The sequence below is a fragment of the Mesocricetus auratus genome, unplaced genomic scaffold, assembly GCF_017639785.1.
Source record: "Mesocricetus auratus isolate SY011 unplaced genomic scaffold, BCM_Maur_2.0 Super-Scaffold_100027, whole genome shotgun sequence".
NCBI lineage: Eukaryota > Metazoa > Chordata > Mammalia > Rodentia > Cricetidae > Mesocricetus > Mesocricetus auratus.
Window position 1 is genome coordinate 10,048,160 of NW_024429208.1, and position 15,167 is coordinate 10,063,326.

The window sequence follows — 15,167 nt, forward strand, 5'->3', positions numbered from 1 at the left end:
GTTTGTGGGCTATAGAGGGCCCTGGAATGCCTGCTGTCACTTGGCACTGGGCTTTCCTATTCTGTGGATGAGTGTCTGTCAGCTCTGCCCATGGCTGCCTATCACAAAGCATTCGGTGTCTCTGCACAGGCGAACGGGCTCCTTGGTGCTCAGGGCTCACTGGTGTGCAGTTCTTTTTTTTTTTTTTTTTTTTTTTAACAAGACAGGGTTTCTCTGTATTGTTTTGGAGGCTGTCAGTCCAGCCTGGCCTCGAACTCACAGAGATCCGCCTGTCTCTGCCTCCCGAGTGCTGGGATTAAAGGCGTGCGCCACCACCGCCCACTGGCGTGCAGTTCTTTTCAAGGCTCTGGCCCTGTCTGAAGAACCAGCCCCCTTCACTGAGGGTTATTGACCCTGTGCCTCCACCAGGAGTGACCCAACCACATCAGCATTTTGTAAAGGGCCGCCGGAAGGGTCTCATCCTTCCCCGTGGGTTGGCATGTCTCTGCACTTGGCCTGTCTTCTAGGTCTCCTGGAAGGACTCAAGGTGGAGAAAGCAGATCTGCAGGAGGCTCTGGGCAAAAAGGAGGAGTCGGAGCAGCAGCTGATCCTGGAGCTAGAGAGCCTGCGGAAGCAGCTGCAACAAGCAGCCCAGGAGCTGGCCACTCTGAGGGAAGAAAACTCTGTCCTGTCGAGCCAGAAGGAAACTCTCACTAATGAAGCAAAGGAACGAGAAGCTGGTAAGAGATGGCGATTGGTGGAAGGCTGAGTAGGATGGGGGACAGCAGCTGATCGAAGCGTGCCTGTAAACTTGGTCTTTCTAGGGTGGAAATGCAAGGAGGCGTGTCTGTGGGTTCCATGGTTGTGTGGGGTATTTCATGGGACATGCAGGCCACAGGAAGGACAACTGGACAGGATGCAGCGTCCAGGTGCTCTGTGGTGGTCCTGAGGTAGAAGGTCTTAAAGGCTGACATTGCTTATGAACTGTGCCTCTGGGGGAAGGAATAGCCTTAGGGCAGCAGGTTAATATATCAAGGAAATCCTGAAATCGTACTGAAGATAAGTGTCTGTTATTGGTCCTGTGTGCTAGTTGGCTTGGAGCCGCTGTAGCAGAGTTGTCGAGATAAACAACTTGAGGGAGGAGAGGTTTCTTTTGGCTCATGGTCTCAGAGGTTTCAGACATGACTACTTGGCCAACTTGGTTTTAGGCCTATGGAGAGGCAGCATGTCATTGTGGAAATGTATAACAGAGGAAAGCTATTCATTTTGCCGCAGTCAAGGAGAAAAGAGAGGTCTCTCTCTTTTTTTTTTTTTTTGGTTTTTGTTTGTTGGTTTTTTTTTTTTTTTGTTTTGTTTTGTTTTTGTTTTTTGACACAGGGTTTCTCTGTGTAGCTTTGGAGCCTGTCTTGGAACTCAGACTAGCCTCAAACTCAAAGACTCAGAGATCCACCTGCCTCTGCTACCAAGTGCTGGGATTAAAGGCTTGCGCCACCACCACCTGGCACAGAGAGAGCTCTCATTTTTATAATAAAGCTCTCACCCCCAAACCTTTAAGCTGTGACTCTACCAAAGGATTCATCCCCCGGTGAGTTCAGAACCTCATGATATAGCCCCTCTCAGAGGCCCTGACTCAGAACACAACCGTATTTGGGACCATGGTTTTCAACATAGGAGCTTTTGAGGAAGCAGCCAAGATTCAAACCATAATAGACTTTCAAAATCAGGGCTCTACTTTCTGGAGGCTCAGGGTCTTACTGTGTTGGCTAGTCCTTCAGCCAGTCTCCAGCCTTAGTGTCCTGAGTACTGAGATTATAGCATGTCACCATGTCCCGGCAGTTCTTATATATTTTAGCTGTAAGTGTTTAAACGAAACTGGATCAAATGAGAAGCATACACTGCTGCATTCCCAGGTTGTTTTCGACTAGTCAGAAACACTTGCACTTGTTTGCCCTGCCCTCTGTGTTTTCTTTTCCTGTATGTTTTTCCTCCATGCCTTTACTCTCATTTTCCTCCTGTGGGACATAGCTGGGCAGGCATGACCCTCGGTCCCATTCTCCTTGACGCTTGAGGCCATAAGCATCACCGTGTCCTGCTTCACAGGTTTTCGGTAACCCCTCTGGTGCTTCTCTCTGTCCCCATCATGTGTGTAAGATGAGTTCTCTGCTCCCAGCCCATTCCGTTAAATATCTCACTGTCTGTTAGGGCCCCTTTTCTATTCTGGAACAATTTTCAAGGCTGGCCCTTTCTTGTGTGTGACCTGTGCCTGAATCCCGTCCCTGGACACCTCGTATTTTTTAACATGATCTAGCAGATAAAGAATCTCAGAGCCCGTTTACTATTTTGCGGCCTACTGATGTAACTCGTGTGCCTATTCCGAGCTTCTTTGGAAATCTTTTGGGGCTGTCACTGCCCTTCCCCTACTTTTTTTTTTTTTTTTTGTCTTCATCAATCACCACGATGTGCCCTGATGTTCCAGGCAGCACTGTGGCTGGGCCCCTGTGGCTGGGTGGTGCCTGTGGGTTCCAGGCAGAGACCCGGGATGAGGTTGGCCCCGTATAAGGGCATGGCTTTGGCCTTCAGGCTTCAGGGAATCTCTTCTCTGTTGGGCTTTAACTCTGCCAACTCTTGTAACCTCTCTGTGGTCTTCCCAGCTGGAGTTCACTTGGAATTGTTTACACGGCCTTAGTTTTCACTCCTGTCTCTTTACCCTTCCGCCCTGGGGCTGTTCTGAATTGTTCATATCCAGTCGTCCCCCCCCTTACCCTGAGCCAACACCCCGGCTGTGGTTTCCTTGGCCTGGGATTCCTGGAATGACCTCAAGCTACTTGGTGTCCTGTGAATATGGAACAACTTCCCAGGAACCTTGAGGGTTCGGTTCTGCCTCACTTTTCTTGGGTATTTCTTTATTTCCTTAGGTGTGTGTTGCGGCTACTTTTGAGGTAGTGTCATCTTTACTGTCTGTTATCTTTTAAAATGAACTCCTGAACCCCCTGGGTACTGGGCTCTATGTCCACTTGAGGGCACCGGGTGTGCAGAGCCTCGACGCTGCCTTGCATGCTGCTGGCTTTTGCTCCATCTGGGTTCTCGGTTATCTGGGCTCTCGTTCCTGGCTCTTTCCTTCCCTGTGATGGTTTGTTTCCTGTTGTAGGTACTCCCATCTCTGCAACACACAAGGACACAGGTTTGTAAAGAGTGTGAACGCTGCATGATGTACTGTATGTTTGCATCAGATTTTTCCAATTACTAAGAGGGGAAAATGCTTCAGAGATTTTTGTGGCAAATTATTGAATGATATTATAGTCTTTTATAATCATTCATTTAAAAACGGCAGCTTTGTCCCATTTTAATGTTCCAGTGATATTTACTCTTTTCTCTAATGCCTTCTGCAATTTTAAGTCCTCTTTGTGCTGTTTTTGCAAGAATTGATGCTTCGTGACTGTTACGGTGTTTGTTGGGTCAGGTCCCTGTGCAGGGCTCCTGGCAGGTGACCCGGGGAGGGTCTGGGCCTGCCTGTGGCTTTATGCCTTGTCTGACTTCCCATCAGGTCCTCATCTGCACAGCCCCTATAAGCCATGCTCCCCTTCCTCCCTCCCACCGAGGTGAAATGGAAGGTGGTGTCATCCGATCTTAAAGGGGCCTGTGTTTCTTCATGATGAGACAGTGCCAACCGGCCAAGCTTAGATCCCCTTCCTTAATTAAAGCTTGTAAATGACATTGTTATAACTGCATGTTTAAGGACAGTTTACTCTAACTGCTGGCTTCCTAGCATGGAGATTTGTTGAGAATGTCACATTCATGGGACTGGTTTGTCAGAAAAGATTGACAGTTTTGAGTGCTGGAGAAATGAAAGTAAGAATTTATGAAATTCATAAATTCTTTTCTCCCGTTTGATAATCCACTCGGGATTTATCACTAGTTCTGTGGGTGGTTTTCTAGAGCCACTGTTTCCCCTCCCCCATGAGGCTGTCAGTAGGTTGGAGGCTTTACCTAATGCTGAATTCATGTTGGAGAGCGCACATGCACACAAAAGTTTCAGAATATTGTGACATGTCACTGATTTATCAGGATACACACTTTTTTTTTCTGGGAGTGGTTGAGACAGGGCCTCTCTATGTAGCCCTGGTTGTTCTAGAATTCTATGTAGACCAGGCTGGCCTTGAACTTACAGGGCTTACAGACCTGTGTCTGCCTCCCGAGTGCTGAGATTAAAGGTATGCGCCACCACCCCTGACTTCAGGACACACTCATGTTAGGCTTCTAAATTTTAGCCAGTTTTCTCTTAAAAGGTGTGCTCTTTTTTTTTTTTTTTTTTTCCAGGAGTAATTTGTATTTTCAGGGACCATCTTACAGAGCTGTGGGTATGTGAGGGCCAGGGCCTTAAAGTCTGACAGGAGGACAGGCTGGCCCAGCTCCTTTGTCACACTCTGCAGAGGAGAGAGTCCGGGCTTTCTTCAGGGGGTCTCAGGGTGGCTGGGTGTGGTGACTGCTCTTTCCCAAGCTGTCCCTGCCATTCCAGTTCCGGTTCCTCTGAGCAGGCTGTGAAGGTCGGTCGCAGACAGCCACCATAGGTGTTTCCTGAGCCCTGCTCGGGGCAGTCCATGCTCTGAGGTAAGACTCCCTGTCTGTTTTCTTGGCACCTGCAGCGCTGCAGAAGGAAGTGGAGTCTCTGTCCAGAGACCAGTGGGAGGCCAGGAAGCAGTCTGAGAAGGACCGTGCCACCCTGCTCTCTCAGATGCGAGTCTTGGAGTCCGAGTTGGAGGACCAGCTTGTGCAGCACCGCGGCTGTGGCCAGCTGACTGAGGAAGTGGCCACCCTGAAGCAGGAGCTGGCTGCCCTAGACAAGCATTTACGTAGCCAGCGTCAGTTCATGGATGTAAGAAGTGTTTTGTTTTGTTTTTTAAATATCACAAACAACACGGATAGCTTTGATACCATCGCGCTGTGGGCTGGTGTGTTACGCTCATCTGAATGGCGTTGTCGCCTTGACTGTGGTGGGTACTTGCATATTGGCCTGCATTTTGTGAAGATGATTCTGAGTGCATATTCCGGCATCTTCTTGACCCATACTTCTTCCTGAGGTCTTGGGAGAAATTTCTGGCAGTCTAGCTGTCTTCTTGCATCCTAGGAGGTGTCTGTGGTCTCTTTCTCAGAGAGCAAAGCTGCCCATGCATACTGTGGCTTTCTGCTAACAGTTTCAAAATGCTATGACTTTGTCAGAGATCTCCTGTGCAGTTTCTCATTAGATGACTTACCTCCATTTTGTAAAATTGACCATGGCAAAGGGGATGTGGCGGAGTCAGCGAACACATTAGAAGTGTGGTCAGAGTCTCATTCCCCAAAGTACGGTCCTCACATGTGGCTTCCTGTTCCAGGAGCAGGCTGCTGAGCGTGAGCACGAGCGAGAAGAGTTCCAGCAGGAGATCCAGAGGCTGGAGGAGCAGCTCCGCCAGGCAGCCCGGCCACGGCCTCCTGGGCCCCGTGACAGCCAGGTAGGTCAGCCTGTTGTGTCCGGTGTCTGTGGGTGACCGGTCACTGCAACATTTTAAAGCCTTGTTTTCCTTTACATTTTGCCTTCCGTGGATGTGGAAACAACAGTGCGCACAGCTAGATGAGGAGGTAGGATGACGGCGTCTCCTTTGCTTCTGTCAGCCGATGGCTTGCAGCTTCCTAGCACAGCTTTGCCACACCCTGCATGGTGGTTTGGGGCCGTATGCACCGCCTGCCCTGTTGCTTACTCTGTGTGCTTTTGCTTCGGGCTGTGGAGGTCTGCAACCCCTTGACTGGGGTAGCTGTAGCTGATTTGCTTATGCACTTTTAAAAAGTAAACTTATTTTAAGGAAAGAATGGGTCTCCATGAAGCTGTGAGGAGTGAGACCCAGATCTCTGCTTCCCAGCCTTGGACTGAAGGGATGCAGGGAGACGGCGCAGCCTTCAGTACCATGTGCCTCCTGGCACCTCCTGGTACCTTCCTGATACCTTCCCACAGAATTATATGTTAAATGTAAGACAAGAGCTGCAGTGCTTGGTCCAGAATAGAGGCTGACGTATAATACACAGTTCCCTTTAGGAATGAGGGTTATTAGAGTGAGCAGGCTTCAAGGCCATGATTGGGTCTCCAGGTGGGATAGCGGGCATTCGACAGAATATGTGGAGACAGTATATGGAGATCAAGCATGGACAGCACTGGAGGAGAAGCTGTCCTTTAAAGCACAGCAAGGACCTTCAGTAAGAGTGAGCATGAGGGGCTGGAAACATGGCTCAGCGGTCAAGAGCACTGGCTGCGTCTCCAGGGGGCACAGGTTCTATTCCTGTGTCCATATGATGGCTCACAGCTGACTGGTCATTACAGCTCCAGGATCTGATGTCCTCTTCTGGTCTCTGTGGGCATTGCATGCATGCGTGTGGTGCACAGACATACATGTACAGGCAAAGCGTCCATACACATAAAATAAATGTAAAGTTTCCCTCCCTCCCTCCCTCCCTCCCTCCCTCCCTCCCTCCCTCCCTCCCTTATTTTCTATTTTTCAACTTTTTCTTTTTTTCATTGATTTTTATTTTTATGTGCATTGATGTTTTGCCTGCACGTGTGTCTATGTGAGGGCATTGGACCCCTGGAACTGGAGTTACAGACAGTTGTGAGCTGCCATGTGGATGCTGGGAATTGAGCAGTCAGAGATGAGCCACCCCCTCTTTTTTTCTGACAGTGCAAATATGGAGTTGGAAAGATGCCTCGGTGGTTAAGAGCTCTTGTACTTGGTGGTCCATAAACATCTGGAACTCCAGTTCCAGAGGATCCAACACCCTGGCACTGTCACGCCTGTGGTGTACTTACATACATGTGGACAAAGCATGCATATACACATTAGAAAAACTTAACAAAAGTTGTGGGGGAGGCTCTCCGAGAGGGACGAGTGGGCAGAAGAGCCACTTCCTTGCGCAGCCTCCTGAAGCGTTCCGGAGCCTCTTGAACAAAGGGAACACTTAGTTCTTTACTGCTGTATAGGGGTGACACACGTTTTACCTCACATGACGTAGTTCAGCATGGCGTGTATGACAAGTGTAAAAGAATGGGTATGATAAACAGAGCTACCGGAGCACGGCACTGACTACTTTTTGACTTCCAGAGAGAGCTGGAGGGAGATGTGGCCTGATGCAGGCTGTGGGATGTAGCTGGAAGGTTTGGGCCCTGACCTAGCTTTATATAACTGAAATTATGTGTGCCTCTTAAGACTGGCTTTTCACTCTTCTTCTCTTAGTTCCTTTCAAGTTGTTGCACTCTTTTTTATTTCAGCTGCCAAAGCAGTATTTTTTTAAAAGATGTATTTATTTTTTGGTATATGGTGCTCTATCTGTATATACATGTGCATTCCAGAAGAAGACATCAGATCCCACTATAGATAGCTATGAACCACCATGTGGTTTCTGGGAATTGAACTCAGAACCTCAAGAAGAGCTGTCAATGCTCTAACCACTGAGCCGTCTGTCCAGCCTCTGCAGTATTCCATTTTTTTCTGTCAAAATAAGTTTTGTTTTACTGATGCATTTGGGCTTATATTCTGTTCTGTGTGTGTTCCTTTTTTTTGTCCTCCTTAAACAACTGTACTAATCTGCCTGTAGGTTGCACAGTACACTGAGATTTGGAGCAATAGAGCACTCCTTAGTTGGTTTATTCTATGCTGTCTTATTTGAAAGTTTTTTTTTTTAAACTGTCTGTTACATTCCTCCTATGTTTGCTTTTGTGTTTAGGTGGAATTATTACAAGAAAAATTGAGAGAGAAATTAGATGGATTCAATGAATTGGTCATAAAGAAAGATTTTGCAGATCAACAATTGTTAATTCAAGAAGAAGAAATTAGACGTCTTGAAGAGAAAAATGTCAACATACAAAGACAAATGGCCCAGCTCCAGGAAGAACTGGAAAAACAGAAAAAAAACTTGGAAGAATTAAAAGTAAAGTTCTGTGCATCCTAGTTGGGGCAGAGCACTAAGCTGGGGTGGTGGACCACAGATGGGTCATGCAGCTGTGTGGGTGAGGTCATAGGGGATAGAGGTGTAGGGTCTTATCGGGCATGTGGCATGAGACTAAAGACAGGACTTGTATTTTGGAGACCCTGTAGTAGGTTCTGGACAAATGCTCCTGGTGGCTTCAGGGCCATAGGCAAGCTTTGTCAAGATAGCTGTCTGATTGCCTAAATCAGTTGTGGTGAGATCTTGCTTGTACAAATAAAGCCTGTATGAAGGACAGAGAATAAAGCTTGCCTTAGTAAACTATGGAAGTCTGGAGGTCTGTACAGACAGACAGGAAGTGAGATAGCTTGGCAGAAACAGGATATAATCAAGATTAAAAAAAAAAAAAACAAGATATCACCACAATCAGTTGTGTCTTTTTTTTTAAGCTTCTTGTTCAGGACTTTAATAATTTAGGAGTTTTGCCGGGCGTTGGTGGCACACGCCTTTAATCCCAGCACTCGGGAGGCAGAGGCAGGCAGATCTCTGTGAGTTCGAGGCCAGGCTGGTTTACAGAGCATGAGCTCAGGTAGATTCTGTTCAGCAGATGTAGTCTGGGCATGTCCTGAGTGAGGTATGTGTAGACAGACCTACTTCTGCAGGATTCTACATTATGGATTAGATTTTTTTTTTTTGGTTTTTCGAGACAGGGTTTCTCTGTGGCTTTGGAGGCTGTCCTGGAACTCACTTTGTAGACCAGGCTGGCCTCGAACTCACAGAGATCCGCCTGCCTCTACCTCCCGAGTGCTGGGATTAAAGGTGTGCGCCACCAACGCCCGGTTTATGGATTAGATCTTTATGACCATTGATTCTTTAAGTCCCCAATTTTGTAATTGTCTGCCTAAAATAAATATCCCTCTCCCCGCTGAAATAGGATAACGAGGTCCTAAAGCAAGAGCACACGAGGGACCTTCTGCTACCACCTGTATCACAGCGTAGGCTGCATGAAGCCGGGTGTCCCGTGCCTTTTCAGGACAGCTTCTCTAGGGGTCCTGAAACCCAACCAGAGGTAACAGAGAGCACACCTGTGCAGCCTGTGCATGAGGTAGGTAGCAGCAACTGTATGGGACTGCCCAGCTGCAGCCCCATGTCCCCTCACATCTCTGAGCACCTCTGCATAAAGGGTGACCATCCAAAGCCAGGTAGCAGCATTGTGACCCAAGTATATATATTTATGTCATAATAGGGCAGTAGTACCTGCTCTCTGAGATCTTCCAAAGCTACTTTAGTGATTATTAAATCAGTTACAATATTAGATAATTTTCATCACTTTTTCACTTAGATGAAGGGTTTGGACTTTTTTGTTGGTTTTGTGTAGCTTTGGAACCTGTCCTGGAACTAGCTGTTGTAGACCATGCTGGTGTCGAACTCACAGAGATCTGCCTGCCTCTGCCTCCTGAATGCTGGGATTAAAAGGCATGTTTGGACTTTAAAGAGCAACTAGAAGAGATCAAAGATGACTTAGTAGTTGGGTGTGGTGGTATATGCCTTTAATCCCAGCATCCAGGAGACAGGCGGATCTCTTGGGTTCAAGACCACCCTGGTCTACCAAGTAAGTTCCAGGCCAGGGGATAAAGCATCATTTAGGCCTTATAGGCACACCCGTTCCGTTGATGAATGAAAAAAACAAAAACCAAAGCCCAACAAGCCAACAACCGTTATGTCCTCTTCCTCATTTACATCGGAGGAAAGCCCCCTTTGCTGCAGAAGCAAAAGCTGCTCCCTGGCAGAAACCGCTTGGAGAGCAAGCATAACTTTAGCAGGGTGATACATGCTATTTACACACATTCTCATTCCAAGGGACTGGTAGCACAGTGAATGTAATAGAGGCAATGGTGGGTGTTTGTGCTGCTGTAAAGGGGCAGTGAGAGAGTGGAAATGAATACTGCAGAACCACTGGTAGACAGTTTGTGCCACCTCAGTTGGGCAGTATAGAGATAGGGGTGGCCAGTGCTTGTGCCAATGTGGATGATACGATAAAGATACTGGTCTTCTGCAGTAGGAGTGTACTGCTCAGGCATAGAAGAGACTCCCTGCTTGCACATACATTCATAGTTCCAACACGTTTATAGCAGTAGGTTAGCTCCAAATTGTCACCAGGTTTCCGCATGTTAAGAGAGCTTCAGAAACTGTTGTTTTAATATCTCTTTGAGTTGATACAATCATGTCGTTTTTCTCTTTAACCTGTGGGCCGCACAGTGACATTTTCAGGCCTGGAGTCAGGCTCACACCCCAGGAGTGCACTCACCCCGCTCATGGTGCATGCCTCTCCGTGCAGGTGTTTTGTGAAGTTATCCATCTGTCTCCACCAGGGATAGTAGCCTTCTTTTGACCTCTTCCATTGCAGTTTTCCCTCCTTTTCTGTTTTCTGGAAGAGGTAGTCTACAACCGGTGGTATTGATTCTTAAATGTCAAATAGAATTTTTGCTTGTTTTATGTTTTGCTGTTTGTTTATGAGAAGGATCTTTCTATATAGTCCTGGCTATCCTGGAGCTCACTATTTAGATCAGGGTGGCCTTGAACTCACAGAGCTTTGCTCACCTCTGACTAGGATTAAAGATGTGTACCACCCTGCTCAACTGTGAAGTATAATTGTTTAGTGAAAGCTGCCTTTTTTCCATTTCCTCGCTAGTTACAGAGCAAGTAAAATTAATTTCCTATTGAGAAATTTAGAGCATTCTTCTTTGAGGGTTTGTTTTTTGTTTTGTTTTTGTTTTTGTTTTTTTTTTTTTTTGGTTTTTTGATTTCACTATGTCAACCATGCTGTGTCTCAAGTCCTAGAATTAGAGGCATGCGCCTACTACTTCCACTGGATTTTCTTTGTTTTCATTTGTATTATAGGCCTGGTTTATATTTGTCTCTGTGAAGTAGAGCTAGGGGAGACCATGTGTTGTTATTGGACCCTTGACATTTTGGAAGCAAAATATGAGAGACATTGTTTGGAAATTGTTAGAACGCAAATAGGTTAGCATTTTTCTGGTTTTGGTTGTTAATTTGATGGTATCTTCAGAGAGCGGAGTTGAGCCGTATATTGTCATGTGTGCCAATCCCAACACTTACTGGTGTTTTGGGTTTAAGAAGCTGTTTCATAGCTAAGTTACCGGGGACTCGGTTAAACAGCATAATGCGAGTGCTCTCTTTCATGCCTAGTGAAGGACATACAAGACGTGTGCTAGAGCCAGCTGCCATGTGTGCAGTGGTCACTCGGGCAGTTGGAGAGACAGCAGGTGTGGTTCATTCTGTTCATCAGTGCAAATCCTCTGACCTGTATTGTCACCTCAGTTGTTAGCGCGACACCAAAAGTCTAAATGCTGTTTCAGAAAGATCAAACATGTGAGTTGGTGGTTGGCAGAGTAAGGCATCTCATGAGTGTAGGCACAGAATAAAAGTCTCATAAAGGAGGCACAGAATAAAAGGCGATGACCATCCTTAGCGAAGAGAAACTAAAGTTAGAGATTCTGAGTTCAAACCACGAGCTTTCGGGTAGGGTACATGCTGAGGTACGCTGAGATTTGTGAGCACCCTTTCTCTGTACCTGAAGAGTGGGTGCCATGTGTTTGGATTTACAAAACCATCTGAGGATAGTGTTTATTCCTGTCTCTGTGCTGGGAGTCGGGGTGGGGGGTGTGGTGTCTCACAGGCTAATTCATTAGTGACTTCTTATGACATGTGCACCCTCTTTAGGTTGTACCCAGGAGAAACTCTGAGATTGAAGAGCTGAAAGCCATCATCGAAAATTTGCAGGAAAACCAGGAACAATTACAGAAGGATAAAGCAGAAGAAATTGAACAGCTCCATGAAGTCATTGAGAAGCTGCAGAGTGAGCTGATTCTCATGGGGCCCAAGTTGCATGAACTCAGTGATCATCAGGGTAGCAGTCTCCACACCGAGCTGTCCTGCCTCCATGCAGAAGGCCAGCATGGACAGGCACTACGGAATGAGCTGGAGGCGGCACAGGCAGCCAAGGAAGTCTTTGGCCAGCTTCTGGCAGAGCAGGCACACGGACACAGCCAAGCCCTGGAGGAATTGCAGCAGCGTCTGCAAGATGCAGAGGAGGTCGCTGCAAGACGCTTGGCAGAACTAGAACATTGTGTGGCCCTCAGAGAAGCTGAGGCTGAAGGCATGGCCTCCCGGATCCAAGAATTTGAAGCTCTCCTGAAGGCAAAGGAAGCAATCATTGTACAGAGAGATCTGGAAATTGATGCCATAAACAGGTGGAAAATGACCCATTCCCTTGAGCTGGAGACCATCCTTTTGGCTTTGACACACTTCCGTCATGCCCTGGAACAGCAGACCCTTGCCACCCCAGACGAGCCTCCTGAGCTACAGCAGCTGCGAACACAGTGCGCTCGCCTCAGCCAGCAGCTGCAGGTGCTGCACCAGCGTTTCCTGAGGTGCCAGATGGAGCCAGACCAGCAGCAGGCCCCCGTAGCTCCAGCTGACTGCTCGTACCTTTGTGCAGATGCACAGACTAAACGTGATGGTCAGTTGGCACAGGACAGTGTCAGCATGGAGCTGGCCTTGGCCCCCCACAGCTCGGCTCCACAGGTAAGCCATAGACCACTGGGGGAAAGGTAGCCTTCTGTTTCTAAGCAGGGGGGGTTGGGAGGAGTGGTGCCCTGGGGCCAGGCGAGCTGTCGTCACTGTCCCCCATTGCTTATGCCTTTTAACTTTAGTGGCTTCCTTTTATTCTGGACATTGGGCTGCTGCTGTCATTAGTGGCTCCTGACAGGGCAGAGATGAGAGCCTGGAGTTTGTGTCACCTGGGCCCATTGGTTCCTCTAGTGAGTCCTACTGGGGTCGTTATTTTGTAGAGCTTTAAAATCATTAGCATTTTAAGTCACTTAAGCGTTTTAAACCAGTTAAAACAGTTCTTTTAAAGTTCTGCATTAATTTCGTGGGGTTTGTTTTGTGTGTGTTCTCCAATCAAAATGTTTGTTTTTAATAATCCTACTCCATGGAGACCTTTTCCATTTTAAGCTCATCTCATTTTGGAACAGAAGGCCCTGCCCAAGCTGCCTTTTAGATAGTAGAGTACTCCATTAGTCCCAGCACTTGGGAGATACAGGCAGGTGGATCTCTGAGTTCCAGGCCAGTCTGGTCTACAGAGTGAGTTCCAGGACAGTCAGGATTACACAGAAAAAACACACACACACACATGGGCCAGGCCAGCCTGGTCTACAGAGTGAGTTCCAGGACAGCCAGTTACACAGAGAAAACACGCACGCACACACACACACACACACACACACACACACACACACACACACACACACACACACACACACACACACACGGGAGTGGGGGCGGGAGTTTGAGTGGAACTTAGGGATTAGCGGCCTGAGTACTTCCACTTGCTGCTTTCCCAGCTGTTCCTACCACAGGTGTCCCCCCCACCCACCTGAGTGTCAGAAACAGTTTGCCCCTGGTGCCTCTGCTTTGTCTCTAGTGCCCAGGTGGCCTGGGGGGGGGGGGTCAGGCAGGCCACACCCAAGTCCCTGACTAACCCAGCTCTAGCTTTAGAAGCTCTCTGTGTTTCCTCTGGTCAAGGACAATCTACAGTCTGCCAAAGTCCTTGTGACACCCAAGGATGCCAGCCTCTACAAGCCCGAAAGTGTGATGTCAGTGCTCGCGGTCTGCCAGAGGCAGCTGGAGACGGAGATGCTTTTAATGAAAAATGCAATGCACTTGAGCATGGAGGAGGACTGCGAGGTTCCCAAAGGGATGCAGGTGCGTGGGCTTGTTGGTGGTGTTGGTGACTGTTGGTTTGGGATAGGCTGCACTGGGCCGGCCTGTCCTCCACTGGGCGAGGCTCAGCACGTGGGGGTGTATCACGACAAGAGGGTTGCTTAGCCATATAGTAGAATCTCCTCTGAGTCCATATACCCTGTTAGAGTGATACTGTATTTAAAGATACACGTTTCCTGTAGTCTGAGTCGATATACCCTGTTAGAGTGATACTGTATTTAAAGACACACGTTTCCTGTAGTCTGAGTCCATATACCCTGTTAGAGTGATACTGTATTTAAAGATACACGTTTCCTGTAGTCTGAGTCCATATACCCTGTTAGAGTGATACTGTGTTTAAAGACATACGCTTCCTGTAGTCTGAGTCCATATACCCTGTTAGAGTGATACTGTATTTAAAGATACACTTTTCTTGTAGTCTGAGTAGAGATGCTTTGTTCAGGTGAAGACCAAATTGCCCCACCTTCCATCCTTGAGATTTTTACCATGATCCATTTCCATTGTCCCTGCCAGTGTTTCTCCAACTTTGAAAGTCTTGAGATTTGTTTTTTAGCCTTGTCCCCACAACCCCATCTTTTACTCTATGAAAGGTCAGTTTTTACTCTGGAAAAGAAGGGCCCTTAGGGGAAACGTGGATTGTCTTAGGGTCCAGAGTTACTGAGGAGGCAGGGGGTAGCGCCCCCCCGCAATGCTTTCCAGGCCCTGGGCATCCAGCAGCCCTCACCTTGGATCTGCTTTCAGGTAGAGGCGCTGCTCCCTGTCCTCGATGGGTAGCATGTGTCACACCACCAATGCCTCTGTTAGAAGAACTTCCTTCTGGTGAGGGAGTACCTGTGGCCTCCACACAGATGCTCACACAGCAGGCTGTGACTCCTTAGCCACTTGTAGGACTCCTAAGGCTGGTTGTTCCCAGTCCGTGTGTGGCACTGGAAGCCTTGAAGTCTGTGATGGCGCCTTTGACCTGAGTGCTGTGCGCATTGCTAGAAGGTGGAGGCCAGAGCTCTTACACCTCTCTGTGTCTCAGAACATGAAGGGTTTAGAGTTCTATATTGGCTGGATCCAGGCTAAGAGCAGGGCCTGGGCCTGGGCTAAGGATCAGAGAGAGGTTTGTATCCATCTCAAAAGTCCTTTGAGCCCTCAGGGGACACACTCTGTGCAGAAACTCTTGCCGGCTTGCTACAGCAGACTCCCTGGGTCTTCATCTGTGTGACTGCAAGAAGGTTCAGTTTTGTGGCACCACAGACAGAGCCTGGTGCATGCTGATGAGGAACTCCACAGTCATTGTAGCTGTTACATTTTTTTTGTTTTCTGGTGTTTTGATATAGACCCTTCTAGTTCCTTTTTTTTTTTTTCTCAAAACAAAAGAAAAAAGAAAGAAGCAAAAAACCTTGATCCTTAGTAAATTATCACAGTCCTTGATTACGATGCTTGTC

General features: G+C 47.7%; 1 protein-coding gene across 5 annotated transcripts in view; it reads left to right on the forward strand.

Moving 5' to 3' along the window:
* The window catches only part of Pcnt (pericentrin), an 81,812-nt gene that overhangs the window by 38,998 nt on the left and 27,647 nt on the right, over positions 1 to 15,167 (forward strand). For 2 of the 5 annotated variants that reach the window (XM_040732130.1, XM_040732134.1), the window contains exons 20-28: positions 507 to 719; positions 3,128 to 3,160; positions 4,623 to 4,852; positions 5,352 to 5,468; positions 5,575 to 5,595; positions 7,726 to 7,929; positions 8,861 to 9,031; positions 11,671 to 12,534; positions 13,537 to 13,716. In XM_040732130.1, the coding sequence (XP_040588064.1) occupies positions 507 to 719; positions 3,128 to 3,160; positions 4,623 to 4,852; positions 5,352 to 5,468; positions 5,575 to 5,595; positions 7,726 to 7,929; positions 8,861 to 9,031; positions 11,671 to 12,534; positions 13,537 to 13,716 (2,033 nt within the window). The remainder of the gene's footprint in view (positions 1 to 506; positions 720 to 3,127; positions 3,161 to 4,622; positions 4,853 to 5,351; positions 5,469 to 5,574; positions 5,596 to 7,725; positions 7,930 to 8,860; positions 9,032 to 11,670; positions 12,535 to 13,536; positions 13,717 to 15,167) is intronic. The other 3 variants (XM_040732133.1, XM_040732135.1, XM_040732131.1) reach the window with 2 other exon arrangements.